We start from the raw sequence: 26100 nt of genomic DNA on the forward strand, positions 1-26100 counted from the left end.
TTAGCCTCCCAAGTTCCTGCAGTTACTGGCACACACCAGTACTGGGCGTGGATCTCATTAATGTGAGTGAGTTCTCGTGTCTGATCTAGGTAGAGCTCGACATCAGTCTTCAGGCCTGGGGCTACCCAATTGTTCCCACACCATTTTTTGGAAAGGTCATTCTTTCCTCTGAATTGCTTGATGCCTTTGTTAAAATCGACTGACCATGGATACAAGGGGTGAATGTGGCCTCACTTTGTCTGTCAGATGTGTGTGTATATCTTTATGGTCACTGTCAACTGTCTGCATGACTAAGTACCTGTGAAGTTTTGTAATGAGAAAGTGTAATCCTCCAACTTAGTTTCTGTTTGTTTTGTTTTTAAAACTGTTTGGCCTACTCTGGGTCCTTTGCATCTCCATGTAGTTATTAAACTGATAAGAAAAGACACTACACTTGATCTCAGCCAAAAGGCCAAGAAGTGATCCATGTAAATATTAAGATCAGCTTTTCCATTTCTGCAGAATAGACTGCTGAATTTCCCAACCATCTGTTTTTGTGTTGTTGCACTCATAGATCAGTTTGGGGAAACAATTTCCATGGCAACAATATTGAGCTTTTCAATCCACGAGTACATAATACTCTTCATTATCTCAGATTTTCCTTCATTTCTCTCAGCAATGATCTGTAGTTTTGGGTGCACGAGTCTCATAATCAGTATCTTTTTGAGAGTTTGTGCCTCCCTCCTGAGTCTCCTGAAGGCCATGGCGGGAGATGCACAGCCGGAGAGTGGGTGGGCATGGCCTGGGCTGGAGGGCCAGCTCGGATGTCAACCACCCTGTGACCTGGGTTGGCAGCTCTCTAGAGTGGGTGGTCTGAAATTCAGTCAGCTCCGAGGCTGTGACTCTGGAGGTCAGGCACGAGTGGACTTGAGACACGAGACAGAGAGTGTGTCTACTCTGTGGTGCTGGGGCAGCTGGCGGCTCCGTAAGGGACAGCAGACCTCACCTGGTCAGCAGGCAGCTGTTCGCAGTGGAGGAGCGAGGGTTGCCTCTCATTTGACCTCCAGACAACCCACCGAGTTAACTGTTACCATCCGCATTCCACACCAAGGGACGGACGCTGGCAGGGAAGAGTCGAGCTCTCCAAGTCACCGAGGGGCCAGGGGCACAGCAGGACCTTCAAACTTCTTCTTCCTACCCCACCACCCCACGGGCCTCGCCGGACTCTGACGAGGGATTAGTGCAGCCTGCTTATCTCCATCGCTCCACGTTGAAAGTTAAACTTCCCAGGATGCAGAAGGCAGCGAGGACTCCACCACCCGGGCTAGGGAGGAACACGGGGCTGGCTTCCCAGGGACCACGCAGTGGGCTACAGGGAGCAGGTGACAGTCGCCTGTGGGCAGAGATGGACACAGAACGCAGCCTTTTTCTGGTACGCGAGCTCTTTTGGACTAAACCTCCTATTTACCAGCATAACAATTTGGAGGCCGAGGGGACATCAGCGATCTCGGCCACAGCCTTTACCTAGATGGATGGACGGCTCGCCCTCTTGAAGCCACGCAGCTGGTGTGCTGACCTCAAGAACAAAGCCAGCATCTCCTGAGGCCTGTCTCAGAGGACAGTTCTCCTGTGTGGGTGCCACGGGGGCTGCTGCCTCCCAAACCAACATGTTTGAGGGCCTCCTTTGTGCCAAGGATCATATTGAGTCCCCTGTACGGAGTCTCCTGGGGCTAACATGCCGAGCTTCATCCCTTCGCAGGAGCGGGAAGAACTGGCTATGTGTTCAGGTTGTGCTGTCCCCAGGGAAATGGCGGTGTCCCTTCAGGGTGCTGAGTTTCTCTCTGTCTGTCTGTTGGATGAGGGGTTAAGTCTGGATCAGCCTAAGGCGATTTCCTGGGCCTGGTAATCCCTGGGAGGCTCCTCAGGAGGAGACTGCAGGCTTCAGGCTCCGGGCGGGGTTGCACAGGCTGGTTTGGGAGGGCTGCCATTCAGGAGGGTCAGGAGTTCCTCCTGTGTGTCCTGCACTGAGCCAAGTTCAGCCGAGGCCAAGAACTGTCAGTCATTTCCGAGGCCAACTCAGAGCCTGCTGCCTGGAGATGCACCCAAGTCACTTTCATGAGTCCAGGGTGGCAGGCTACCGGTCCCCAGGCTGCACCCCGGGTGCTTGTTCTTCCATATAGCCTATTGGCCTAGGTACTGGGTCGGCCTGAAGAGCCGGCCAGCCACACCCTGTCACCTGACTCTGTCCAACTCTGCCTGCAAGGCCCCCATCCTCAGGGTTCCTCGGTGCCCCTGGGGGGGTGTCAGAACTGTCATTGCCAGAGCTGTTTCCAGTGCATCATCCCCACCATCTGGCTCCACAAAGAGCGAGTAATCCCTTTAGAGTCTTAATAGTCCTCCAGGTTTGTTTGGCCTTATTTTCTAACATTAGCTTTTAGACCCCTGGTGCCAAATCCACAGGTTCTGGGTTGAATCTTAAGGAGGAAGCAGTTGGAAACAGAGAGAGCCGAGAGCAGGATCAGAAGCACAACTGGGTCTGGGAAAACGTATGTCACTGATTGTTGAGAGCCACAGCCGAAGGGGCCCCAGCAAACTTCCAGCTGCCAGCAAACTTCCAGCTGCCGGCTGATGATTGGCTCACAGCGGCCCCAGCAACATCTAGCTGATTGGCTCCTCTGCGGTGATGCTCATTGGGCTGTTTCCATGCCCTTTCAGACCACGGAGCTGCTCATTGGGGGACTTTTTTGGCTCCGCCCACGTGACCCAGCCAATCGGCCTCAAGAGCAGGAGGATGGTGGGAGGTGGGGAGAAGCTTGTGTGGGAGAGAGAGGCTTGTGGAAAGCCGGTGGTGGCAGTTGAGGCTCTGAGGGTTTTTCCTGAGAGGCTGTTTTGTTTGGCGTGTGTGGTTCTAAAAATAAAGTTAGTTTCTTTTGACAAGTGGCTCCTGATTGTGCCCAGCCAGACTGCGGCAACTGATTTCCCAGAAAGGAAAGTCTCTTCTGTGCCAAGAGGCAGAGGAAACTGGTAGGGAAAACACGAGCCTGGCTCCAGGTGGCCTGGGTGGCGCACCCTCAGGTCTGGCAGGTTGAGGGGTGAAGGAGGGCGCTGGGACCTGTCCTGCCTTGGCTTTCTCATCCCACCCCGGGGCAGGGATGTCCTTCCAGCCGGTGAGTGTACCTCACTCGGGAAGTGCGGCGCGGCTCTGAGCGGAGCCTTCCTCTCGGGTGGGCCCGGGCGGTGGTGGGTGTGCACACTGAAGGTCGCCCTGGGCATGCCCAGCCCCCCAGAGGCCGTGCTCTGTGGAAGGAGCAGAGGCTGCTGCCCTCGGCCAGAGCCTTGTCTGACTGGGCACAGCCCTGGCAGAGAAAGAAATCCCAACAGGTGGCCTCCGGGAAGGGCGAGCGGACACTACAGGAGGCTGGGCACGCCTGCTCCTCCATGACAGCATGCGGTCACTGGTGCCCCACGCCCCCTCTTGCTTGACTTAGTCCTGCACCCCCGTCATCGCCGTTCCCTTGCAGATGAAGTGTGTCTAAAAGCGCATTTACTTAGTGCCCTGGCGGCAGACTCTGCTCTGGGCGCTGGGAGACGTCAGTGAACAGGTCCAGCTGCTGCTCAGGGGCTGCCTTCCAGTGGGAAGGGGTGGACACCTGTCACCTTCGAGCCTCTGTGTGACTCATGCGTCACTTCTAATGATTGTCAGGTTGAAAGTTGAGCAGAGGGAGGGACTGGAGTAACCAGGTGAGGGACTGGGTGAGGGCCGGTGTGGCCGGGGCAGGGTGAGCGATGGCCACAGGAAAAGCTGCTGATGACTAGGTGAAGGCAGGTGGCGCAGGCCTCAGGGCGTGAGGGAGGGGCCGCCTGGGGCAGAGTGCTGTCGGTTCCCCTCAGTTCTCCTTTTGTCCAGCCTGAGTCCATCCAGGTGAGAGGTGCACCCAGCTGGCCCTTCTCACTGCTCTCCGGCGCTCCACGTCTCACGGGGTGGCTCTTCCAGCTCCCTGCCGTGGCCAGTCCTGTTGCCGGGGATGTGCGCAGGTGTGCTCCACTGGGACTCCTGTGCTCATTTCTGTGGGGGGCGGCACCCAGGGTGGAGTGCACTGGCTGGGACACAGGGGCCCGAATGCGACTTAGGAAGCCAGAGCTCTCTCCAGCTGCTGTGTCCGCCTGGGTCCTTCAGCCACTCGGGCTTCCTGCAGCCCAGCGCACCACCATCACCCAGGTCCCCTGTTGCTGACTGTACAGGACTAAGTGGGCACCTCTTGTTGTAGTTTGTATTTCTCTGATCACTAAGAAAACGAGAGCCTCTCGGAGGGCTTGCCAGTCTGGGGGGCTCCTTCCACAAATCGCCTGTTCATATTCTTAGGCCCGTTTTTCTATCTGGCTTCTGTGTTTTTCTTCTTGATTTGCAGGAGTTCCTCACATGTTCTGGATATTGCCCGCTGCTGTTTTTAGCAGGTTAGATTACAGGTGGCTCTGGTGGTGACCTAGTCCAACCACCTTGTTTTACAGTTGGGGAAACTGAGACCCAAGCGTGGAATTGACTTCTTCCAATCCCACGTTGAAGCTTGAGTCAGGACTTTCCGCCGTATCTGGTGACGTGGGAGCCTTTTACCAAGGCAAGAAAGACAGGAAGGTGGCAGGAGCTGTAGGGCCCTGTGTCCCCACCACCTACAAGGTCCCTTGACCCGGCTTGTTGGCCCAGGCAGCTTGGGGACCCTGGGTCTGACGGCCATTCCTCCTTCCCGTTTACACAGTCCTGCCTTATTTAGGACTATCCTCTTCCTCAACCAGCATTTCTCAAATTTCAGGTGAATAAGATTCGGGGGCGGGGGCGGGGGCTGGGCTGTGGCTCAGTGGTAGAGCGCTCGCCTAGCACACGCGAGGTGCTGGGTTGGATCCTCAGCACCACATAAAAATAAGTAAGTAAAATAAAGGTATGCGTCCAACTACAACTAAAAAAAACAAAGAGATTCAGTGGAGAACTTATAACATGCAGAGGATTGCCGGCCTGTCCCCCCTGTGGGTGCGGAGGACTGAGAGCCCACGGGACCCTGCTGCAGAAGGACCTTATCTGGAGAAACCCTCAGCAGATAGCTTCACGAGCTGCCCGATGGGTCTGTCCCCCTCCTCTAGTGACTTGTGTCATCTCTCAGGCTGCAGAGGGACCATGGCTATCCCCAGCTCTCCTGTCCCCAGGCCTCCGTCCTCACCTCCTTCTGAAAGGCCTTCCTGTGTGATCCTGGATGTCTCAGGATCGAGGCCAGGCATGGTGTCCCCTGGAAAGCCCTCCCGGATTCTCCTGGGACCTAGGTCAGGAGCGAGTGTCGGTGGAGAGGCGTGGCAGGGGAACGAGTGCTGCCGAGCTGTGGCGGGGCCCTGCCCGTGGTGGGGCGCGGCCCTCGTGGGCCTGGGCTGCTTCTGGAGGGAGCCGCGGCACCTCCACCAGTGTGGCCTCCCACATCACTCCATGGAACGCACACTGTCACGTGGAGCCGCCGCTGCACGGCTTTGTCATGAAGCTCACCGTCCCTGTCCTTTGGGACCTTACTCTTCCCTCTCCAGAGGCAACACTTAAAATGCATCTGGTTGTTGTCCCTCAGCTCATCGCCAGAGCATCTGCACAGACTGCTGCTACCTGGCCGTCTGGTTAGGCACAGTCCACTGTCCACTGCAGAGGAGGGGCTGACCCCGCCCCTTGCCTTCCTCTTCCCCAGGCCTCCTTGCTCCGCTGGTCCCTGTGTCCAGCCTGCTGGCCGGCTCCTTCTGCCCCCATGACCTGTGCCTCCAGCCACTGCTGCACAGACCAGAGTGTGCCCCGCCCCCAGTCATCCTCCTGCCCAGGTCCGGTCACTCGGGTGCTCCTGCCGACCACCCTGACGCCACCTCTGAATTCACCTGGCCTCCTCGTTCCCCACCGGGCCTCGGCCCATCGCCCTCATTGACACTGAGGTATCTGGTCTCGCCTCCCTCTGCCTCCGCAGTACAGCCCAGAGGGACCGTGCTTGTGTTCTCTCTTGTCTTCGTGGCGCCGAGATCACACCCCGAGAGGATGACACCATTCCCAAGCCTGAACGCTGGCACGGGTTCCGGGCGTCGAGCTCCCTGCTGGGGTGGGTGAGGCGACCCTGTGCACCACAGCATTCTATTTTCCTGGAACACAGACCCCCTTCCTCACAGCAAGGTGGGGCCACGGAACTGCCTGAGGAAGTGACATGGGCGCTTCCAGGCCTAGGCAGCCACTTAGTTCTGCCCTGGGGTGGACCTCTGAGGCCACGCCCTGGGCCCAGCCTCAGGGTGCAGGAGGGCTGCCCAGCCTCCCAGCCACAGAAAGGATCAGGCTCTTTCCCACCCCAGGACTGCAATGCTCAGAGGGCTCCCTGCCACCCCCTTCTTAGCCACCTGCTGGGTACCCACCTCCCCTCAAGCCCCTTGCTCTGGGAAGCCTTCCAGGCCCCACTGCCTCCTGGAGAGGGCCCTCCGGGGTTCGCTCGGCTCCAAGCGCACTGCCTACCCCGCCTCACCTCTCCACCCGAGGCCCTGGGCTTCCTGGTCTCCGCAAGCCAGGCGGCACCTGGGCTCTGTGGCTCGTCCCCCTCCTCCCGTGGCCCCTCAGGCAGCTGGATGCTCCTTGTTCTCTGGTTTGAGTCCTTGCAGGAAGGTCCAGGCACAATCTCAGGGAGGAGGCTGCTGGGGAAGGTCCAGGCACGATCTCGGGTGTTGGCTGCTGTGAGGAACCACACTCCAGGTTCATTTGTCAAGGCGTCTGGGTGCTCAGACTCCCCACGGAGAGCGCCCCCGTGGTGTGACTGGCCACAGCTGGGTGACTCCTGGCCTTACCAGCTGTGGAATACTTAGCAAGTCACTTAACGTCTCATTTCGTAATCTGGTGGGAATATAGTAGTACCTTCCTCCAGGGTTACCAGGATGCAGTGAGCTTATGCACACACAGACTCATGCACACACCTGTGCACACAGGACACTTGCACACATGACGTAGGCACACACAAGCACACACACACAGGCATGCACACATGCGTGCAGACACACGCACACACACGTGTGCTTACAAGTGTCCAGTGTTAGTTGAGAGTGGCATTCCCATACAAGCTGGTCAGTTTTGGCTAAGGTAACATTGGAGCGTGGGTAGCATTAGGGGAAACTGGGTGAGGGCTGTGGGAACCCTCTATGCTGTCTCTGTAGCTGTTCTGTAAGTCTGGATTATGCCATAAGTTATTCAAATGATTCCTATTATAAGCCATGTTCATTTTCCTCACCATTTCCCCATGTGACTTAAGCCTGTAATGACTGCCATGAACAGATGAAGAGGCCGAGCCACACAGAAGGCAAATGCTTGTCCCCAGGGCCCCTCACCTCAGGACACAGAGCAGGGACTTGTAGACTGCAGAGTCAACACGGAGCCTCCTTGGCGTGAGCCACCACCTACGCGCTGTGTGGAGAGGGAAGACCGGGGCAGATGGCCTCTGCCCGCAGGGCCACCACCACAGGCGGAAGACCAGGTTCACAAGTGGTAAGTCCAGCGTAGGGCTGGGAACCGGCTCCTGCCCAGGACCCATCTAGGAAGCACGCGCCACAGGGTGGGGGGTCCTGACTGAGGGCGTGCTGTCACAGTGGAGCTGGAGAGAGCGCAGGCGGCCTGCGGGTGGCCCAGCGGCACGAGGCCCTGGGTTCCCGCCCCAGCACCTCACACAAGACCAGACAACACGACAGGTCTGGGGTTATGGACAGCCGGCTCCATGGGTGGGGACTTCGCTCTGAGCTTGATATGAGAACCACTGATCAGGTAAGAGAAAAAGAGACCTGCTCTGGGTGGTGACCGGCTCAGCCCTGCCCTCCTCTGTCCCTGCCCTTCTTTGAGCTGCCCTGAGAGCTGGGCCAGGCTGGAGTCCACACTGCTCCCTTGGCCACCCAACTCCAGCCTGGCCCGCTTCCCGTGTGGCTTCCAGCTGGTGGCCAGCCTCTGAGCCTCGGGACACCAGGGAAGCCGTGGCCACCGAACTTGGCCACCGAAGAGGGACGTGTCTGAAGCTGGGCACGGTGCTGGACGAGTGGTGGCCACCTCTGTGTGCCCACACTGTGGTTTTGTCCACGGCTTGTGTGGCCACCTCTGGGTCCTGTTGCTCCGTGTTTCCCAGACAGGCAGATTGCCACAGGAGAGAAGGGGTCTCTGGGGGGCTGTGCTACTTTCCAGTGGGGTCACCACGGGGTGCCCAGTCTGGGATTTTCACTGTTCAAGCGTATTAAGACTGTAGGGTCCTTGATGACGGAGAGCTGGAGTGCAGGGCTGGGCACTTGGGGACATCCTGACCCCGCTAGCTGCTTGCTCTTGGGGAGGGGCCTAGATCTTGTGCTTCTTGTATCCCTCCTTGCCGAAGCTGGTTTGGGAAGTTGGTCTGGGATGTGGAGGGTGCTCACTGAACATGGGCCCACTGACTGGGGGCTTCCCCGGCACATGCCCCTGTTTCTCTGTGCTGTTCCCTCCTGCCTGCTGAGCTCGGGGAGGTGGCTGGAAGGGGTTGGCAGCGCAGGAAGGGACCACTCTGGAATGACCAGCAAACTATTTATTTTACTAGAAAGCTTCAGTCCCAGAGGCTGCTCCACGGCAGAGAGAGGGGGCCGAGGGCGTCAGGGAGCCTGGGCGCAGCGGGAGGGGGTCCCGGCAGCTAGATGAGGTGAGGGAACGCCGTGTGGCTCGAGGTGACGCTGGTTTGGAAGATGCGCCGGCCGACCTCCACCTTGTGCCCGGCCTCGTCGTCCGCCTCGTCCTCGCTGGACTTGCGGCGGGCATTCTGGTAGAGCACGGCACACACGCCTGTGAGCCAGGCGGCCACGGTGCCCGCAGCGAAGATGCAGAAGCCGATGAGCAGCAGGAAGATGTAGTCCCGGCGGTCCAGGTGGGTGAGGCACATGTAGCGCAGCGGGTTCCCCACCTGCGAGATGGGCCACCCTCGCAGCTCCGTGGGCTTCATGCACGTGGCATTTTGGTCATCTGTGAAGAGAAGCACAGGGTGGGGGGAGATGAAAGAGCAGAATTCCTGAGGGGACCCGGGGCGCCGGGCCCCGCTACTTAGTGTGGACCCTCTCAGGAATGCAGAGCCTCAGGCCCCTCGCAGGCCTGGGACTCGGAATCGCATGTCAACACAATCCCAAGCATTTGGTGGCACATCACAGTTTGCAAAGCCTGTGCCTGGACTGCTTCTTCTTCGAGGCTGGTGCACTCAGGACACAAAGAGGGGTTTTTGAGGGTCCTCAGGGAGGGAGAGACCGCAGGGCCAGACGGGGACCACGAGTGCACCAGCTGTCATGGAGCCGGAACTCGCCAGCCCTGTGAGTCTTGCTGTCTCCCTCTCCTCCCTGTCTCTCTTCCTGCCCCTCCTTTCCCCAGGTCACCTGTCCCTCTCTTCACCTGTGCCTGAGCCCAGCAGAGGCCGTAACACAAACCACTGCCTCAGCTCCAGGAGGGGCGAGATTCCTGGAAAATGTCTCAGTGCGTCTCCCCAGGAGAAGTCGGGGGGCTCAGGAGACAGGGTCCCACCAGAGGCAGCTCCCCCCCTCCGTGGTGTTCACACTCGATGGCCGCCCACAGGCCCGGCAGGAGTCTCCAGTCCTTTCCAGCAGTGCACTCACCTCCCTGGTACCCCTCCGAGACCTCCTCACATCCAGCATGCAGACGTCAGCAGGTGGCGAAAGGAGAAGGGGTTCTGGGGCTGGATACCCCAGGGCTCCAGTCTGGACTCTGTCACATGCTACTTCTGCAAACTTTGAAGGCTTCTTGGCTATGTCTCTGGATCCCACTTCTTGTCTTGCCAGGCAAAGACGGATACTACCCTGAGCGAAGTGTGCAGGACTGACAGGCAGGGAGAGGCAGGCTCTGTGCAGAGTCCCCGGAGCACTGTCCCAGCCCTGCGCCTTTCTAGCCCACTCAGTCCACCCTGCTGATGCCAAGGTGCTTATGTGGGTGCTCCACTGTGCATGTTTGGGCCCGGGCTGAGATAACCACAGTCAGAATCATAATAGCAGCTAATATATCCTAAACTTCACCACTTGCCGAGTGACTTACAAATGTCATCTCACTTAATTCTTTTTTTTTAAGATTTATTTTTTTAGTTATAGGTGGACACAATATCTTTATCTTATTTATTTTATGTGGTGCTGAGGATGGAGCCAGGGCCTGGTGCATGCTAGGCGAGCTCTGCCTCTGAGCCCCAGCCCAGCCCCCACTTAATTCTTCTAGAAGCCTCGAGGCACAAATCACCCTTGTTTTGCAAATAAAGAAATAGAGACTCAGGAGGTTTCACCAGGCTCCAGAGAGCCCCGGACCCAGGCAGGAGACGAAGACGAGAACCCACTAAGCTGCTCTGCTTAGTGGGAGCTTCCATCAGAAGACACCGCAGTGGGGAGCTGCCTCCAAACATGGGGCAGGGGCTGGCCGCGTGGGAGCATGGATGTGCGTGGTGACCCAGGAAGTGAGGGAAACAGGCCCACTTGGGGACACCCCAGCCGGAGCCAGAAGAGGAGAATCAGAGAAGTGCGAGGGGACAGGAGTAGGCTGGGGAGGGCGGTGGTTTGGGCGAGGGGAGAGAGCAAGTCTGCTCCACTGGGACCTCGACTCTGCCAGTACCTCAGTGACGTCCCCCAGGACGACCATGGGAGGCCAGCCATGTTGTTGGGCCTCACTGTGGAGGGAAGCCAGCCCGGGACAGCCCAACATGCTCCGTTTGCCACAACCCCAGAGGGGAGGAGAGGAGAGGAGAGGAGGGGAGGGAAGGGACAAGGGACATGAGGGGAAGGGACACAGTCATGCCCGGAGTCCCTTTCCAGCCAGCCTGGCTCCAGGGCTGGTGGGCTCTACCCAGGAGGCTTGGGAAGGGGGCCAGAAGCTTTGGGAACTGCTTGGGATTCCATCGAGAGAGGCTCAGGTCGCGGGCCCACACTGCCAGAGACACAGGATATGCAAGAAAAGGTGTATTTGCAAAAGAAAAACGTGGGACTCTGAGGGTCTGAGCTGTGTCTAAGGGGTTTGTCTCATTCTATTTTAAAAAAGATTTAGCTTTTAAATTGGGGCTTGGGTGGCGCAGATGAGACTAAACATTCAACACACATTTCCCATTTTGGAGCATTAACTTTGAAGGGCGCGATTAGGCGGTGATTTAGTGCATTGTTAGGCTGCTGCTCAGGGGGGTGTGGGTGGCTCTGGGGAGGGAGGCCTGGGTTTTCCTGCTGCCAGGGTTTGGGCTCTCTCCCGCCTCGCCTCGTGGTTTGTTCCCCATGCTCCTGCCAGTTCGCTTCCCCCAGGGCTTACCCTGGCTCCAACCCTCCTCTGACTCTCCGTGGGGCTCAAAGTGACATCCAGACCACCTGGCCTTTCAGTGGGGCCCTCAGCTGCCCCTTGTCCCTTTGGCATTCTGCCTGGGCTGTGCGTCCATGGCTCCGTCTTCCTGAGCTTGCCTGCAGCGGCCTCCTCCCACCGCCCTCTGCTCCAGCCGCTTTCTCCACACTCTGCCTCAACACGCTCCTCCACTCCTCAAGGCTTAGCCTCAGCGTGTCTCCTCCTCCGAGGTCTTTCCCGCCATAATCCTCAGCTCTGAGGACTTGAGCTGTCCCCCTGCCCAGCATGCGCAAAGCCTCCTAGCTTCCCGGTCCGTACTCAGCCCTGTCCACGCAGCACAATGGCTCTCCACACGTGCGTCTTTCCCCCACAGACCTTGAGCTCTTGAAGGCGTGGACCGCGGCGGACACCCTTGTTCCTGTTAATAAGAGCTCTCATGCGTTGCCTAAGTTCTTAATTTGTAAATATTTGGGGATTTGCTAGTAATGTTTTTTATTATTGGATTCTAGTTAAATTCTACTGTTTGATCCTTTGAAACTTCTTGGAGATTTGCTTTGTGGGTGAGCATAGGCCACTTTTAGTGGATTTTCCTTATGCTCTGAACACAGGTCTGCCTCTGTGGGGTGCGTGGGTCTGTGTGTCCGTGCGGGGCACAGACCTCCTGTCTCTGTGGCTTTCACCTGTGAACGTCTCCGGTCTCTTGGTCACCGTGCCTGTCAGTCGTCTGTTGTCCCATGAGTGCGTCCGTCTCTTTTGGACACTTCTGCCCACTTAGCTTTGCACATTTGGAAGCGATATCACTAGAGATACAGAGAGCTGGGGCTTCTGTCTCCTTGGGGGTTTCCTTCAAGCGCCGAGCAGCGTCCTTCTCTCCCGTGACGCTTCTTGCCATCGAGGGTTCTGCTTTGGACCTGGGTGTGGCCGCACGGAGGCTCCTCAGCACGTGCCTTGTGCACCCTCTGCACCCTTCACTCTGTCGACGTCCTGCGTTCAGCTCGTATTTGAAGCAGCATGAAGCTGGGCTGTGTTTAGGATGCGAACTCTGACCCTCGATGTGGCTTTGCTGATGTGCTTGGGTTGGCCTCTCATTCCTCAGGTTTGCTGTCCTGCCCTCCCTCCTCCTTCTCGGCTTCCTGTTTATGATTTCATTTCCTTTTCTGTAGCTTGTTAGCTGTACATTCTTTTTCTATCCCGATGCTGGCTTTGGAGATCAAACACCCACCTACTGATCCTGGAGCCCTGGATATTGCTAGTTATCATGTGAGGTACTTAGCAATGTTCAGCTCTAGGTTGAACTGTGCACCACCCACAGCTAGGCTCAAACGTTCCCACGCTGTGGAATGAATCAACTATGACCAGCCCTTCCCTCTCTGGCGCTCTTGACTTCCCTGTCTGTCACAGAGGGTCACCAGGCACTGTTGTGCACACAGTGCACTGTACAACACCAGGAACTTCATTCACACGAGACCTGCATGCAGGCCCCGCGAGCTCTGTTCCTGCAGCCTCTCTCCAGCAGGTCCAGGGCGTCTGCCCAGTTAATGCTTCCAGGCACGATTACAGATGTCATAATGTCTGACTTCTTGCAAATATTACTCAGGAATCACAAACTGGTGCTTTGTGCATTTCTGCACACAGCATGGTGCTCACAGGCAGAAAACACGTGCTCCTGAGATAAGGTGCCAGGAGGAACGAGTCTCTGGGGCGCACAACCAGCCTCGTCAGGGGCTCTCCTCCAGAGCGCAGCCTGGAGCCCCGGGTGAGAAGGAGCCGCTGCCCTCCGTGGCCTGCAGAAGGGACCCCAGTTCTGGGCAGGCCTCTGCTGAGGGTTCCCCAGGGCTTGGTGCCTGGAGAAGGCAGGCCCTCCTGGGGGTCCCCGCCCCTGCGCTTGCCCAGGAATCCTCTGGGCTGACCGGGGGCACTGTACAGTGAGAGCGTGCCACGGGAAGGCCTCCCTGGTTGTCACCTGCAGTGACTCTCCAGACCCCACTTTCTATTGGCTAAGCCTTTGTCAGCTTCCCCCTGAACCCAGAGGAGACCGATGCCCCACTCCTCAGGAGCCCAGCAGAGGTGCAGGCTCCTCCCCTTCTTACTCGGATGGATCCTGCGTCCATCAAAGGAACGGGGTTGCCGCCTCTTCACCTGCCTTCTTGCCGTGAGCTCTGAGGATGTGCACTTCTGTCTCTTCTGTCCCCTGTGGTGTCCTGTGTGTGTCTAATACAGACGGAGCTCGAGGCGTTGAACGTACTTGTCATCACCAGCCTTGGCTCCTGCCGATGACATGCTGCTCAGCTGGAGGACAGGGACCAGGTGGGTCAGCCCCCATCCCACCACCTTGGGTTAGTCCACACCAGGCGAACGCCAGTCACCACCCGCGCCATGGCAGTCTGGGGAGGACGCAGTGAGCTGGGGGTGTGAAGTCCCTAGCAGGGGGAGTGAGTGGTCTCCAGGACCAAATGAAGGGTCCACCTTGACCTGGGAAGGACACCTCCTCTGTCCTCTGTGATGTGGGGGAGGAGCAAGTGAGGGTGGAAGAGCCACTGTCACACTGGTGCAGAGGGGTCCTTACCCACCATTACTGCACGGAGCTGTTAGCCAGCAGAGGACGTTTTCAGCCACCTTTGTGTCCCAGGGCCTGGTGCCCGGCCAGTGCTCCAGGGAAGTCTGTCCAATGTGAACACGAGGACTGGTGGTTACTGGTCAGAGCTCCTTCAGCTTAACCTCCGTGTCTTTGGTCTGCGGTTAGGGCAGAGTCCCAGCTGAAATTTGGAGGTGTTGTTTATTCTGGGGTGGTCCAGAGGAGGGGCTCCCCAGCGGGGAGCCTCTGCTGGCAGCCTATCTCCATCACCACCCGGCCACCCAGCCAGTCTCGGGCATGGTCCTCCGGGCGCCTCTGGTCCAGATGGGCCGCTACCTCTGCCCACCTGGAGCTGCCCCTCCTCACCCCCGGCCGTCGTCCCAAGCTGGTGAACGTAGGGTTCAGCTCCCGCCCATGGGCAGCCAGCGGCCACCTGCTTCCGTCATGGAGTTCCACGGGACACCGTCACTGCCGTTCCTGTGGGTGCTTTCTAATGCTGCTTTTGTGCCAGTGACAGAATCCGGTGGTTGGAGCCGAGACCCACGAGCCTGGAGTATCCACGACTGGCCCTAGAGACGACACCGCTGCGCTGTCTAGACCCTCGGTGTCTTCGAACCTACCAGGCAGAGCTGTATTTGCAGAAGCCCAAGTCGCTGGGACCTGGACAAACCCAGCTTTGCCTGGGGCCCAGGATTCCCCTTTGGATGGGCAGCGCCGAGTCTCGAAGGTTGGACACGATTCGTGGGTTCCGTGGCATCTCCCTGCTCACAGGTGTTCAGGCTCCGGGCCCGGCCTGTGGCATGCCGGTTCAGGGGGTCCCTCTTTCCTGTGACCCCTTCTGGTGTGTTAGAATCTCAGCAGGAGAGAAGGTCACAGTGTGAAGCCTTGAGATGACTTCATCCTACCCAGGGCACCTCTGCTGCCACCTCGAGAGCAGGTGTGGTGGTGTGAGGTGAGCCACTGCAGCAGGCGGGACCTTGGAAGCTGGAGAGACCTCAAGTTGCCGTCAGTGCGGCTTAGAGCTGGGCGTGCTCCTCGACCAGTCAGTCACACGCTCTGAAAAGCTACGCAGCGGAGAACGGGTATGTTAGAACCCTTGCTGGCTGGCAGTGCCACCGCTCCCAGGGCCAGGCAGAACAGGGCGTCCCCTCCCCCCTTGCCTGCCTCCCACCTTCAGCTGGAATCACACATGAAAGTCCCGCCCTCACAGAGGGCCTCCCTTCCCGCTCATCGCCTGGACCCCCACCTGCTCCCAGTCACCGTCTTCCTGGCCTCAGTGACCGGTCAGCAATGAGTGCACTCGGGAGCCGGGCTGGGCGCCTTGGCCACGGTGACACCCACTGGGTGATGATGCCCATACCCCGCCCTGCCAAATGCCCGGGCCAGAGCCTCTTGGCTGTTAGAAGACACACTGGAAATGACAAGGGCTTGTCCCACGGGACGTCGAGTCCCGTCGTAACAGTTTTAATTGGATGAATTAGCGACCAAAGGCACTGTGCCTGGCCAGCACCGGATAAGTGCTGTGGCCTAGGTTGTCACTGTGAGGTCCCTCCCCTCCTCCAGACTCCCTGCGGATGGTGACCCCAGCTGAGAACCGCGCCGCGTCTGTCCTCTACTCTGCATTTCAGGTCAGAACATGCGGATGGTTGCTGACCCGCAGGACCCTCCCTCTCCACAGCTCACAGTGGGGCTCAGCTTCCCCCACCTCCTCACTGTCCCTGCCTCAAGAGGGGCCCATGTCCCCAGAGGTCTGTGTGCCCGAGGCTGGGTTCTTTGGGGGGTGCCACCAGTCCTCGGGCTGTTGGGGTGTGCCTGCGAGGGGTTAGTGAGTTGGCTCTAGGCATCTTGTGTGGGTTTCCAGACACACGGACACGCTCTCCTGGAGCTTCCAGTCCATCCGAGAAAGTAATGCAGACTTACTGGTTACCTGGGCCTGTGCCTAAGTCAGGGAGTACAGGGACCACCTGGCACAGCTTCCTGGGGACCTCTCGAGGCCTCCTGCTCTCTACCCGAGGCCTGCGGGAGTCCCCTCTGGCACTAGTGCTGGACCTGCCAGACCCCGGAGCAGGTGACCCGGGAAGTCGCGCAACACCCCGCCAGGCCGACCCGCTCCCTTTACCTGGCATCCGCTCTCTGCCAGGTCCCCCAGGCCGGAGCCCTCCTCCTCGAGGGGCAGAGGGTGAGGTTGGCTCCTCAGCCTTACTCTGCTGCTTTCCCGAGGCCCAGCAATGTTGGGCGCCCCGGGGCCGTGTGTAGGTCTGAGGAATCTGAGCTGGAGGAACACGGGGACCTGCCTGGGAGTGTGTCAGCCTGCCCGGGACCCTCCTGCACACACACCATGCCCCCCCCCCCCCCCCCCCCCGGGTTTGGGATGTCTGGGCTCCTGGCTCTCCCCGGAGGCTGCCCTCCAGCCTTCTGCAGGGGCCACGAGGCCAGGGAGTTTGCTGGAGGGCACAGGAACCAGGTGGCGGAGCCCCGGGCAGCCTGCAGCTCCTTGCTGCCTGGCGGTTCTGTGTGTGTTGGCCTCTGGCCTTCATATCAATTTCCTGATGGAGGAGACGCTGGCGCTCATGGTGGAATCGTGCGAGGACCTGAATTCATTCTGGGAATCTGCGTTTTGGCAGTTGTGGGTGACTTTGTACTTGGTGGGTTGAAACGGGGCCATTGTCCTATTACAGCAGTCTTGAGCATGGGATGTGGTAGCCTTGGAGTGAAACTAGGATGTTCCCTGCTCAAAATGCCCTCGAGAGGACTTGGACCCTCAGCAGCACATGACCCAGCCCATCTGCTGCCTGCAGATGTCCCTGCGTGGCTTTGTCCCCCGCCTGCCTCTGTGGCACTGTGCCCAGGCCGCTCCTTGCTGTTTGGGCCCCACCTCAGGGCTGCCTCAGGACTGTGATTTACGAGTGACACAGAGGGACCCTCTGGCCTCACACTGCCCGTCTTGACCCCTGGTAGCCTGGCGCTTCTGCGTTATCACCGTTGGTTGTTATTCCCGGTCAAACCGTGACTGCCGGAGCAGACGTTTCAGAACATGACCATCCATTAGCATCTCAGTGAGAATCACTTTGCTCAGCAGTGGGAGCTGCTCCTGAGCTGGGGAGCCAGGACATGGCCCAGGGTTTCTGGAAGCTGGTCTAAGGGCACTTGTACTGGCCGCTCACTGAATCCCAATCACAGGCGATGAGCCCAGGGTCCTCGTGTTCGCTGGAGGTTGAGGACCAATGTCTGAGCAGTGGAGCAGTCGGGGGCACAGAGACCCTCCACGGGGCTGTGTTCCACCTCCCCAGGGCGCTCACGGCGGGAGGAGGAGAGTGCAGGCCTCCGAGGCCTCTCCTTCCCCAGTGCCCTTCCTAACTCTGCAGCCAAAGCCTCTTCCAGGAGACCTCCACCTGGGTGCCAGCTCGCCACACTCTCTGGGACCCTGTCTGCTGACTGCTGCTCTCCTCTTACATCACGTGTGTCTTCCCTGTATATCTAAGTCCTTAACCTACCAGCACAAGGAGACTCAGAGACATCGGATCCTGCTCCCTTATTCTAAAGAAAAGTGAGACTTGACCAGGACATAACTTTCCCCAAATCACACCGTGGCTTTGCTGAGACTAGGACAGAGCTTCCTGGCTGTCACCCCAATGTCACGTCTCTTGGAGCCCTGTATGTTCTACAGGAAGACAGGATCATGACTTCCTCTGGGATCAGACCTCCCCAGCGTCATATGACAATGCTGGACACAAGGTGAGCTACAAAAACATCTCACACTGAATAGGCTGGGACGCCTCAGGACATAAGGAGCATCATGACCCTGGAGAGACATTGAGTGTGCATGTCAGGACTTGTCCACATGGGGCTTACCTGGAGGATGCTGGGCCCTGCAAGCCCAGCTTTGGCACCCCATGGCAGGGGCTTCTCTGACCACCGTGGTAGCTACCGCCTTGAGTGGCATTTACAGGAATTGAAATGAAGTGGAACTACAAATGCCCCAGTTGTACTAGGTAAATTTCAAGAGCACCATCGTCACATGTGGCCAGTGGCTACTGCTTGGGAGGCCACATATGTAAATGGTTCCTACTAGTGCAGAAACATCTGCTGGACAGACTTCGGGGATGGAGGGACACGGATGTGGGAGCCAGATCCCTTAAGTCCAGGAGCTCAGAGTCGCGGATGCTTTTAAGAGCCTGCTGAGAAGCATCCGACCCTGTCCTGCCAGAGAACGCTCACCGCCTCGCTCACCTTCAGACGGCACCGGGGACTGGAAAATCACAGCTTTGGCCAGGAATCTGTTCCCCTACTTGCTGACCTGGGCTAAAAAGGAAATGGATGTGGGGCTGGGGATGTGGCTCAAGCGGTGGCGCGCTCGCCTGGCATGCGTGCAGCCAGGGTTCGATCCTCAGCACCACATACAAACAAAGATGTTGTGTCCACCGAAAACTAAAAAATAAAATATTAAAAAATTAAAAAAAAAAAAGGAAATGGATGTGTGGGTTTGTTTTAACCCTGTGCTGCTTGGCGCAGGGAGCGCCCAGCCCCGCCCTGGCTGGGGAGAGTGAGGATGTGGCTCCTGGGGACGGAGTCTTCTCAGCACATCTGGTGAGGGCACATTGGGGGTCTCTTTTGACTCAGACCCTCAACGACGACAGCACCATATCTCTGCCCGATTTGGGCAAGTGTCAGCGTACCCTCTTGCTGGAACAGGGGGACCAAACATTCACTTTCTCTCACCCCTCTGCAGGGGGCGCCCTGGGCCAACATGGGACAGGGCATGTTGTTGCCCCCCGTCTTTTCCACCCTCTCCCTTTCCTTCCAAGGCCTCTGTCCCTCCAAGGTTCCCTCTTGCCAAATCACCCTCCGCTGGTCAGGTGTCCCGAGAGCGGGCTCCTCCCCCTGGGGTGGGCAGGGCTGATAAAGGCCAGGGGGCTTCTGGGTTCTTCCAGGGCTCCCCGAGGTGCCATAGGGTCCTCTTCAAGACCTTGACACCTTCTGGGACTCAGAGGGGGGAGCCTCTGATGGGTGATTTCGGCTCAGGGGCACGCAGCGTCGGGAGGTTTCCTCAGTATTCTTAAATCATGAGACTTCTGTCCCTCAAGGTCGCGTCACAGTGCCCCCCACAGCGGGACAGGCGTCTTGCCCCACCGCCCAGGGCCGCCTGCACCTCTACCTGCCTCTGGAAGTGGGACGTTCTTTACAAGTTTTCTTATTCGTTCATTAAATATTAGGGACTTTCAAAGGTGGAGCTGTGAGCTCAGACGGGGCGAGTCAGGAGCACCCCTTGCTGTCCGGCCCCGAGTCTCAGCGCTGACTGGGTCTGGACCCCTGTGTTCATGATCATCTAACCCCACTCTTCCCACGATTCCTGCGTCACACTTCCCGCTGCTCCCCTTGCGCACCTGGTCCTGCCTCCTGGGAGAGCGCGCTGTCCTCGGTCCCTAGCTTGCTGAGCCTTGGTGAGTCCACTGCTTGACCAGGGGCCACTCGGCTGCTTGGCTCCCTCGTCCCCTGACCTCCTTGTCCCACCACTGTTTGTGCACGAGCCGCTGCTGTGCCAGGCTACAGCTGACGGGGGCTCATGAACACTCATTTCTCACTGTGACAGCCCTAGGTGGGTTGGTTCTATTATTATCTCTGTCTTAAAGATGAGGACACTGAAGTTCAGAGAGGTCGAGTGCCTTCTCCGAGTCCTGTCAGGTAGTGAGCAGCAGGGCCAGAGTTCTAACCCACATCTTTCCCTGCAGGACCACAGTCCTGCCCTGGGCTCGGCTGCCTGTGCATGGCCGTCCTCCACGGCTGTAGTGGAGGCTGGCCCAGGTGCGTGTCTAGGCACAGTCAGGTCATTTTTGCTCTGTTTCCTTCTGCTGTGCCTGACTGGAACTTGGGACGTGCGTGTGGTGACCTGGAGTTCTGCGACTCTCCCGCACAGCCCCAGGACTCTGGCTCGTGACACCCCTGAGCACAGTAGGCAGTGAGCAGAGGAACAGGTGGCGTGGAGCCGCTCGCTCTCCCTGCCTTGCTTTGCCAGGGCTGCGCACACGGCAGGCCACTGCGCTGTCCCCAAGGCCGCTCGCGGGTTAGCGCTCCCCGTGCTGCGGAACACTAGCTCCCGCGTCTGAGGGGAGCCATTTTAAGTTGGCGTTCGCTGTGTAAACAGCCAGGTTGCTCAGCGCATTTGATAACGGTTCTTCCTCTATCCTGAAACGTGGGTACCGGGAGAGGGGTGGGCTCTGTTCTAGAACAAGGCAGAGGTCACCACTTTGAGAGCCAGTGTGAAAGAGATGTTCAGACCACCAGGGTCAGAGTCACCAAGGATGCGCCCGAGTGGACGCTCCCCCAGGAGCCGCACCATGAGGTTGAAGGGAATGAGATCTCCCGAGTGTGGAGGTCTGGCTGGAGGGCCGGAGAGGCCCCGGGGACATCTGGCTCTGGGTTCCAGTCTGTGCCCGCGTGTGAGTGTGTGAGTGTGTACCTGTACCTCACATTGTATGCCATGTGTATGGTTTGCACGCGTGCATACATGGGGCATGCCTTTGCACTTGGTGTGAGTCCATGCCGTGGGCACGTGTGTTCATGTGTGTGTGGGATTGGATGTGGGGGAGGGAGGGGCCAGCCTGCACGCGGCCCACGAGACTGAGCCCTGAGGCCTGCGGGTGGGTGGCAGCCCGCCAGGCCGTGTGGCTGGTCTTCCCCAGCGAGGCCGTCTTGGGTGTGTGGGCCTCCGTGGAGGAGAGGACATGGCGTTTGGGCTGCCGGGCCTGCGCTGCCTTCTGGGGCCCGCACCGCGACTCAGTCACTGTGGGACGGACTTACGGAAAGAGGGTGACTGGGTTTCACAGCTGGCCTAGTTCCACAGAGAGACCCTGCTGTGTTGGCTCCGAGGCCCCGAGGCCATGAGTTAAAGGCTCCATCTCCAGCCCCTGGATCTTTTGGGAGGTGGTGGACCTGTAGGAACTGGGCCTTGGGGGCAGGAAAGGGTCCTGGGGCTGTCCTTGGAGGGGAGTGGGGACACCGGCTCTCTCCTTTCCCTTGGTCCTGGGCTGCCCTAAGATGAGGCTCCCTGGGCCACACGCTCCCACTGTGCCGCGCCACCTCCCCAGGCCCAGAGCAGGTCAACTGACTGAACTGACCCCTCCAAAACTGTGACCAGAGAAACCTTCCCTGTTTTACAGAAGATCATCTCCGGCATGTTGTCACAGTGGCAGGGACATGGCCTCTAATAAAGAACTGAATTTGAAATCTCAAGTCACTTTATTGCCACTTACTGGCTGTGTGATTCGGGGCTAGTCTACTTTCTCATCCAAGGCTGAGGGCACAAAGTTTAGGGGTCAGTGTGACACTCAAAGGAAATGTGACGTGGTGTGTGAGAAAACCATCCCAGCAGCAAAGCTGTGTAGAGTGTAAATTATTCTTGGGTTTGTCTCAAGGGCTCGACGTCTTACAGACGTGAAAATGGTGCATGGGAGCCATGGGGCCTGGGGCCACGAGGCTGTGCTTCTTCATGAAGTGGGCTGGTGGGGTCCCGCGGGCCACCCAGTGGCAGCAGCTGCCGGTGCCTGTGCAGGTCCCCTGGCCAGGGGACGGAGGGTTTGTTGACCCCGAGAGACACACTCCTTATTCCTGTGGACTTGTGAGCTTGGCAAGATGGGCATTCCCTTCTGGTTCCCTTGCAAACATCAGGAAACAGACCTGGTCTATCACCTGCTCAGCCATGGACCGAATCCAGTCGAGTAGCCAGAGTAGCCCACCGGAACGTTCCAAGGCTCAGCCTACAACGCAGTCTGAGAGGGGAAGTGCGCAGGACCAAAGCAGCAGGCTTGGGGAGGGCCAGGGGCCAGAGGCTCTGCTCTGTCCAGCTAGGGCAGAAGGCCCCTGGAGACCCGTGTGTATGGTGGGGAGGGCGGGAGAGGAGTCCTCACATGGCTGAGAGGTGGCTCCCGACAGGGGCCCTTTAGGAACTACCAGGACTGCGGGAGGAGGCTGACGCTGACCCTTTCTAGAAACCATCATAGACAGCAGTGGGCAGAAGTAGGAGACTGTCTCTGGCTCTTGGAGGAGGTGGTGGACAGAAGCCAGGCAGCCTGCCCAGGGGAACGGCTGACCGTTCAGAAGGTGGTCTGAAGAGTCTCCTGGTGAACTCTACAGCTCAAGCTGGAGTGTCCGGAGCAGCGTCAGGCACCTGGGCACAACATGCTCACCTCCGAGTCCCCACTTGCTCCGCTACTCCAGGCCCTGGCCGGCAGATCTGGTGACATGTCCTGGAGGGCAGGAGGGCCAGGTATACTTGCCCTCCCCCTAGGCTCCCTCTGCCTGTCCTCTGAAGCCTGCCATCTTGGCTAGGGACATTCCTAACACATGGCCACGTGGGGGAACTTCCTACGGGTGGCTCCAGGCTTCCTGTGGGTAGTTATCTCTCACTTCTCGGGAGCTCTGACCTCGCTGGACTGTCGTGCTATTGGTGGAGAGGACGGTGGAGGACAAGGACAGGAGAGTGAAGCCCCCAAGGAGGGGGCACGAGGCCCTGGGCAGCCACAGGGGCCATGGCAAGGGCAGAGTGGTCACAGCCCGCTTGGAGACCTCCCACTAGGACCTGAGGCTCCCCTGTAGCCCGGGATCTCCCTGCTGGAGAGCGAGCACTGTGACCCGTCCCCATGGATCTGCACAGAGCTGCTTCCTCGCTGCTGCCTTGTGAGTTCTTCTGCCCACTCCCGTCCTCCACCCCCCAGGCCTCCCTCCTTCCTTGCTGAACTTTCCTTCTACGCATCCTGCACCCACCGGGCTCTCCGTGGCCCATGATGACGGAGCTGACCGACAGAGCCTGGAGAGACTCAGCCCCTGAGGGACGCAGACTAGCACTGTCCACCAAGGGCGCAGCGTCCCCGAGGTACTTTCCACACACACCAGGATACAACCCCGCATATTAGGGGACACCAACGTACCCACTCTATGAATCAGGAGCCCGAGGCTCAGAGGGGTGAGGACTTTTCCAAGGGCAGCCCACTAGCGAGGGCAAGTTGAGCAGAGCTCAGGTCCTTGGCTCCTGCTGAGAACTTGCCCACTGAGCCTCAGCCCCGCAGTCCGGCACTCGCCCACCCTGACAGTCTTCCTGGGACCAGCCGCTGCTCCTCCTCACTTCTCCCCCACGCCCACGAGCGCTCACCTGGGTGGTCCAGATGGGACACTATGAGGTAGATGGCGAAGTCCAGGAAGGAGCAGTTGCACTTCCAGGGGTTTCCACTCAGGTGCAGGGTCTGCAGCACTGCGAGGTGGTGGAAGGCCTCGTAGTCCAGGGTCTGCAGGCCGGTGTTCCTGAGGTCCAGGTGCCTCAGGGAGCTGGTGTTGGCGAAGGTGTACTTGTGGAGAGACAGCAGACGGGGGTTGTTGGCGATGCTCAGCTGCACCAGGTTGCTGAGCACGGAGAAGCTGAACGGGGAGATGGAGGTCAGGTTGTTGGAGCTGAGGTCCAGGTAGATGAGCTTGAAGACCCCGATGAAGGTGTAGTCCATGACCTCTCGGATCCGGTTGTGCTGGCAGTCCAAGTAGACCAGGTCGCTGAGGAGTCCCAGGGGCATGGCTGGCAGGCCAGTGAGCTTGTTGTTGTTCAAGTACAGCCTCCGGGTGTCCAGGGGGACGTTGAGGGGGTATTCTGTTAACTGCATGCCCGTGCAGATCACTTCCTGGGCTTGACACTGACAGGTATTCGGACACTTTGACCCCGATACCAGCCCCATTCCGAAGGAAAAGAGCAACCACCGGGGGCCCGCGCCCCAAGCCAGGGCCATAGTAAGGAGCCAGGACTGCCCTTGTTCCACTTCCTGGGCTCCCTCCGTCCTCTGGTCTGAAGGCTGCCCCGGGCGGGTGGGGGAGGGATGCTGGAAGGAACTGTAACACTCTAGCTTTGTGCGAAGCAATTTTCCATTACAGGAGAGCTGAGCAGAAGTTGAAATGCGAGGCCCGGTGCCCTGCCGCCCAGCGCGGCGGCTCTCGGCCCCAGCCTGCTGCTGGAAGCTGGCCCACTTGGCGGCTCTGAAAGGTCTCACCCTTTCCCTGCGTTTGCAAGTGAAGGGGAGCCAGGGGAGAGCCACATGACAGTGAGGTTGCCAGTTGACACCTTTGTGATGTCAGCAGCCCGGGGGACTGCCCGGCTGAGGGAGAGGCGCACCTCCTCTGGGCGCTGTGTGCGTCCGGTAAGCTGCTGTCCTGGGGGAGTGGGGCTCGGTGGCTTTGGCAGCATGCGGGGCGGGGACACGACGGGTTCAGTGTGTGTGTGTGTGTGAAGGTCAGCATGTGCTGCGTGCGTCCCTGCCAGCTCCTCACACAGGGACAGGGAGGGTCCACCCAGGCTGGACCCCGACATGCAGGCATGGGGACCTTGGGGACCTCCCCCCAGCCGGGCAGCGACTACATGACGGTCAGCTCGGAGTCCGACTTTCCTTGGGCTTGGAACTGGGAGGGGTGCAATTTGTCAGGAGAAGATGAGAAAGGGGTGCCCCTTTGTGACCAGCCGGGGCACCCTCTGATCAGATGACCTTGAGTGAGAGTCCTAGCTTGCGCTCTTGCCTGTCTGCGGGGGAACTGCTGTGAATCTAGTGTTCTCCATGACTTCTGATCACCTACAACCTACTTTCCTTAAACCCAATGTGCCTAAACACCCTGAGTGTTTCTTACACCTGTTTCCTCCAGGACTTGGAGATCCTGAGTGCCTCCTGGTACGAGTTCCCACTCACTACTCCCTGGAGGATGACGGGAGCTTGGAGGGAGGGTCGGAGTCTGCGGCATCAGCACAGGATGCTCACCTGTGGGAGAGGACACCCGGACGAGACCAAGACGGAGCGTCTCAGGAGTTAGAATCGTATTTCTGGGGAAATGGGATTTTATTCCTTAAAATGTTCACATGTAACTTGGCGGTAAGTATTAACGACCGTGGAGTCCGTGTTCAGCGTCTCAGGGTGCGTGGCCCTGGCCCGGGGTGCACAGCTGTCCAAGGAGTGAGGTGCCCGTCTTGGTGGTTTGCTTCCCTGCTGGCTTCTCTGCCAAGAGGGAGGTGCTGGTGGGTGGTGCTGACGGAGCGACTCAGTCAGCACTCCTGGGCGACGGCCGTGACCCACGGACGACTAGGAGTGTTTCCCTAATGGAAAGTGACCTTGTTTCAGCAGCAATCCCACTCACTCACTCTAACGACCCCAGTGACAGCTGTACGGGTTGAACCATGACTTAATTGATAGGGAGCCACCCTTTCCACATAATTAAAAAAACCTATTAAAAAAATAAGATCCTGCCTAGATCTTCCGCGGTTGCCCAGGGGGGAATTTGAACGTCAGTCTGCAGAATAGAATGGGTTCTCCCCGGGGAGCCGGAGGTCGAGGGGGGGGTCAGCGTGGTGGAGGCAGCTGGGTGGGCTGGTGTGGCAGGGCCCTGCTAGGAGGGCTGCGTCGTCCTCTCCCTCTGCAGGACAGATGACCCTAACCGGGGCTGACCCTGACCGGGGCTCCTGGAGGGCTGTCCCTGACGTCGTCCTCCTCTCCCGGTTTCTCTCCTGCACAGAGCCTGCACCTGCGGCCTGCGTCCGTCCATTTCCAGCCTTCTTGTCCAGGCGGACGTTTTAAGACGCAGCCGTGCCTCAGGCCGGAGTGCTAGCAAAGCGTTGTGGACGGCCAGCCTCCAGCAACGCTCCTGCGGCTCGAGGTAGCGGGGCAGCGATGGTCCCGAAGCCTGAGCACTGTGGGGCTCACTTCCACTTTGCCAGGCTGGACCAGATCCCTGAAATGGGTCCCTCCGTCAGACTGAGCAAATATCTGTTAAATGAAGAATGAACAGACAGAAGAAGGGGGACGGGAGTGTGCCATTTCCCAAATCCCCTGATCTCAGAAACTAAAAAACAAACCCAAAAAACAAAAAACAAAAAAACACTCTTTCTCCCCCAGAGAACAACTTGCATGATTATTTTTCTCAGAAATCTTGCTCTGGGAGGGTCTGGATCAGGCTGTTTGCCCTTGGTTGAGTGGCTCAACTTCTCTGGGCTTTATTTTCTCATCTACCCGTCTTCCCTGGGACTTGTCCCCTACCCTGCCCACACTCCCTCAGTGTCCAGGCAGGGTCAAAGTCTGGGTGAGGAGGGCCAGATGACCTGGGAGTCTCCTTAGGATTTTCAGTTCCCTGGTGGCAAGGGCTCAGGCATTACCAGAAAACCAGCAGCTGGGGGAGTATCCTGGGG

At 58.6% G+C, this 26100-nt stretch overlaps 1 protein-coding gene, 1 long non-coding RNA gene and 1 pseudogene across 5 annotated transcripts; 1 reads left to right on the forward strand and 2 right to left on the reverse strand.

The window, feature by feature from the left end:
* Positions 1 to 295: 295 nt before the first annotated feature.
* On the reverse strand, positions 296 to 463 carry LOC124083564 (U2 spliceosomal RNA; annotated as a pseudogene).
* Positions 464 to 8543: 8080 nt separating this feature from the next.
* Positions 8544 to 23956, reverse strand: Lrrc52 (leucine rich repeat containing 52). Its single transcript, XM_046429952.2, has 2 exons — positions 23047 to 23956; positions 8544 to 8986 (listed from the first exon to the last, which is right to left on the reverse strand). The coding sequence occupies exons 1-2, from the start codon at positions 23666 to 23668 to the stop codon at positions 8661 to 8663; spliced, it is 948 nt and encodes a 315-aa protein (XP_046285908.1). The 5' UTR covers positions 23669 to 23956; the 3' UTR covers positions 8544 to 8660.
* Positions 21785 to 25940, forward strand: LOC124083352 (uncharacterized). 4 transcript variants are annotated; one of them, XR_006848703.2, is made up of 4 exons: positions 21785 to 22164; positions 22613 to 24073; positions 24570 to 24793; positions 25431 to 25940. It is a non-coding gene; the product is annotated as an uncharacterized LOC124083352 (long non-coding RNA). The 4 variants fall into 4 exon arrangements; XR_006848701.2 differs by having other exon boundaries at positions 21802 to 22770; positions 23583 to 24073; positions 25431 to 25936; XR_006848702.2 differs by having other exon boundaries at positions 21806 to 22770; positions 23811 to 24073; positions 25431 to 25934.
* The last annotated feature ends 160 nt before the right edge of the window (positions 25941 to 26100 follow it).

The sequence above is a fragment of the Marmota monax genome, unplaced genomic scaffold (genome assembly GCF_021218885.2).
Source record: "Marmota monax isolate L192 unplaced genomic scaffold, Marmota_monax_Labrador192_F-V1.1 WCK01_AAM20220418_F8-fsc00055, whole genome shotgun sequence".
Lineage (NCBI taxonomy): Eukaryota > Metazoa > Chordata > Mammalia > Rodentia > Sciuridae > Marmota > Marmota monax.

Bases quoted from the DNA above. Each gene is read 5' to 3' on its own strand.
- Lrrc52 (XM_046429952.2), bottom strand. From the start codon at position 23,668: ATGGCCCTGGCTTGGGGCGCGGGCCCCCGGTGGTTGCTCTTTTCCTTC. The intron at 8,987-23,046 runs GTGAGCGCTCGT...TTCTCTTCACAG, and splicing joins GTCCCATCTGGACCACCCAG to ATGACCAAAATGCCACGTGC.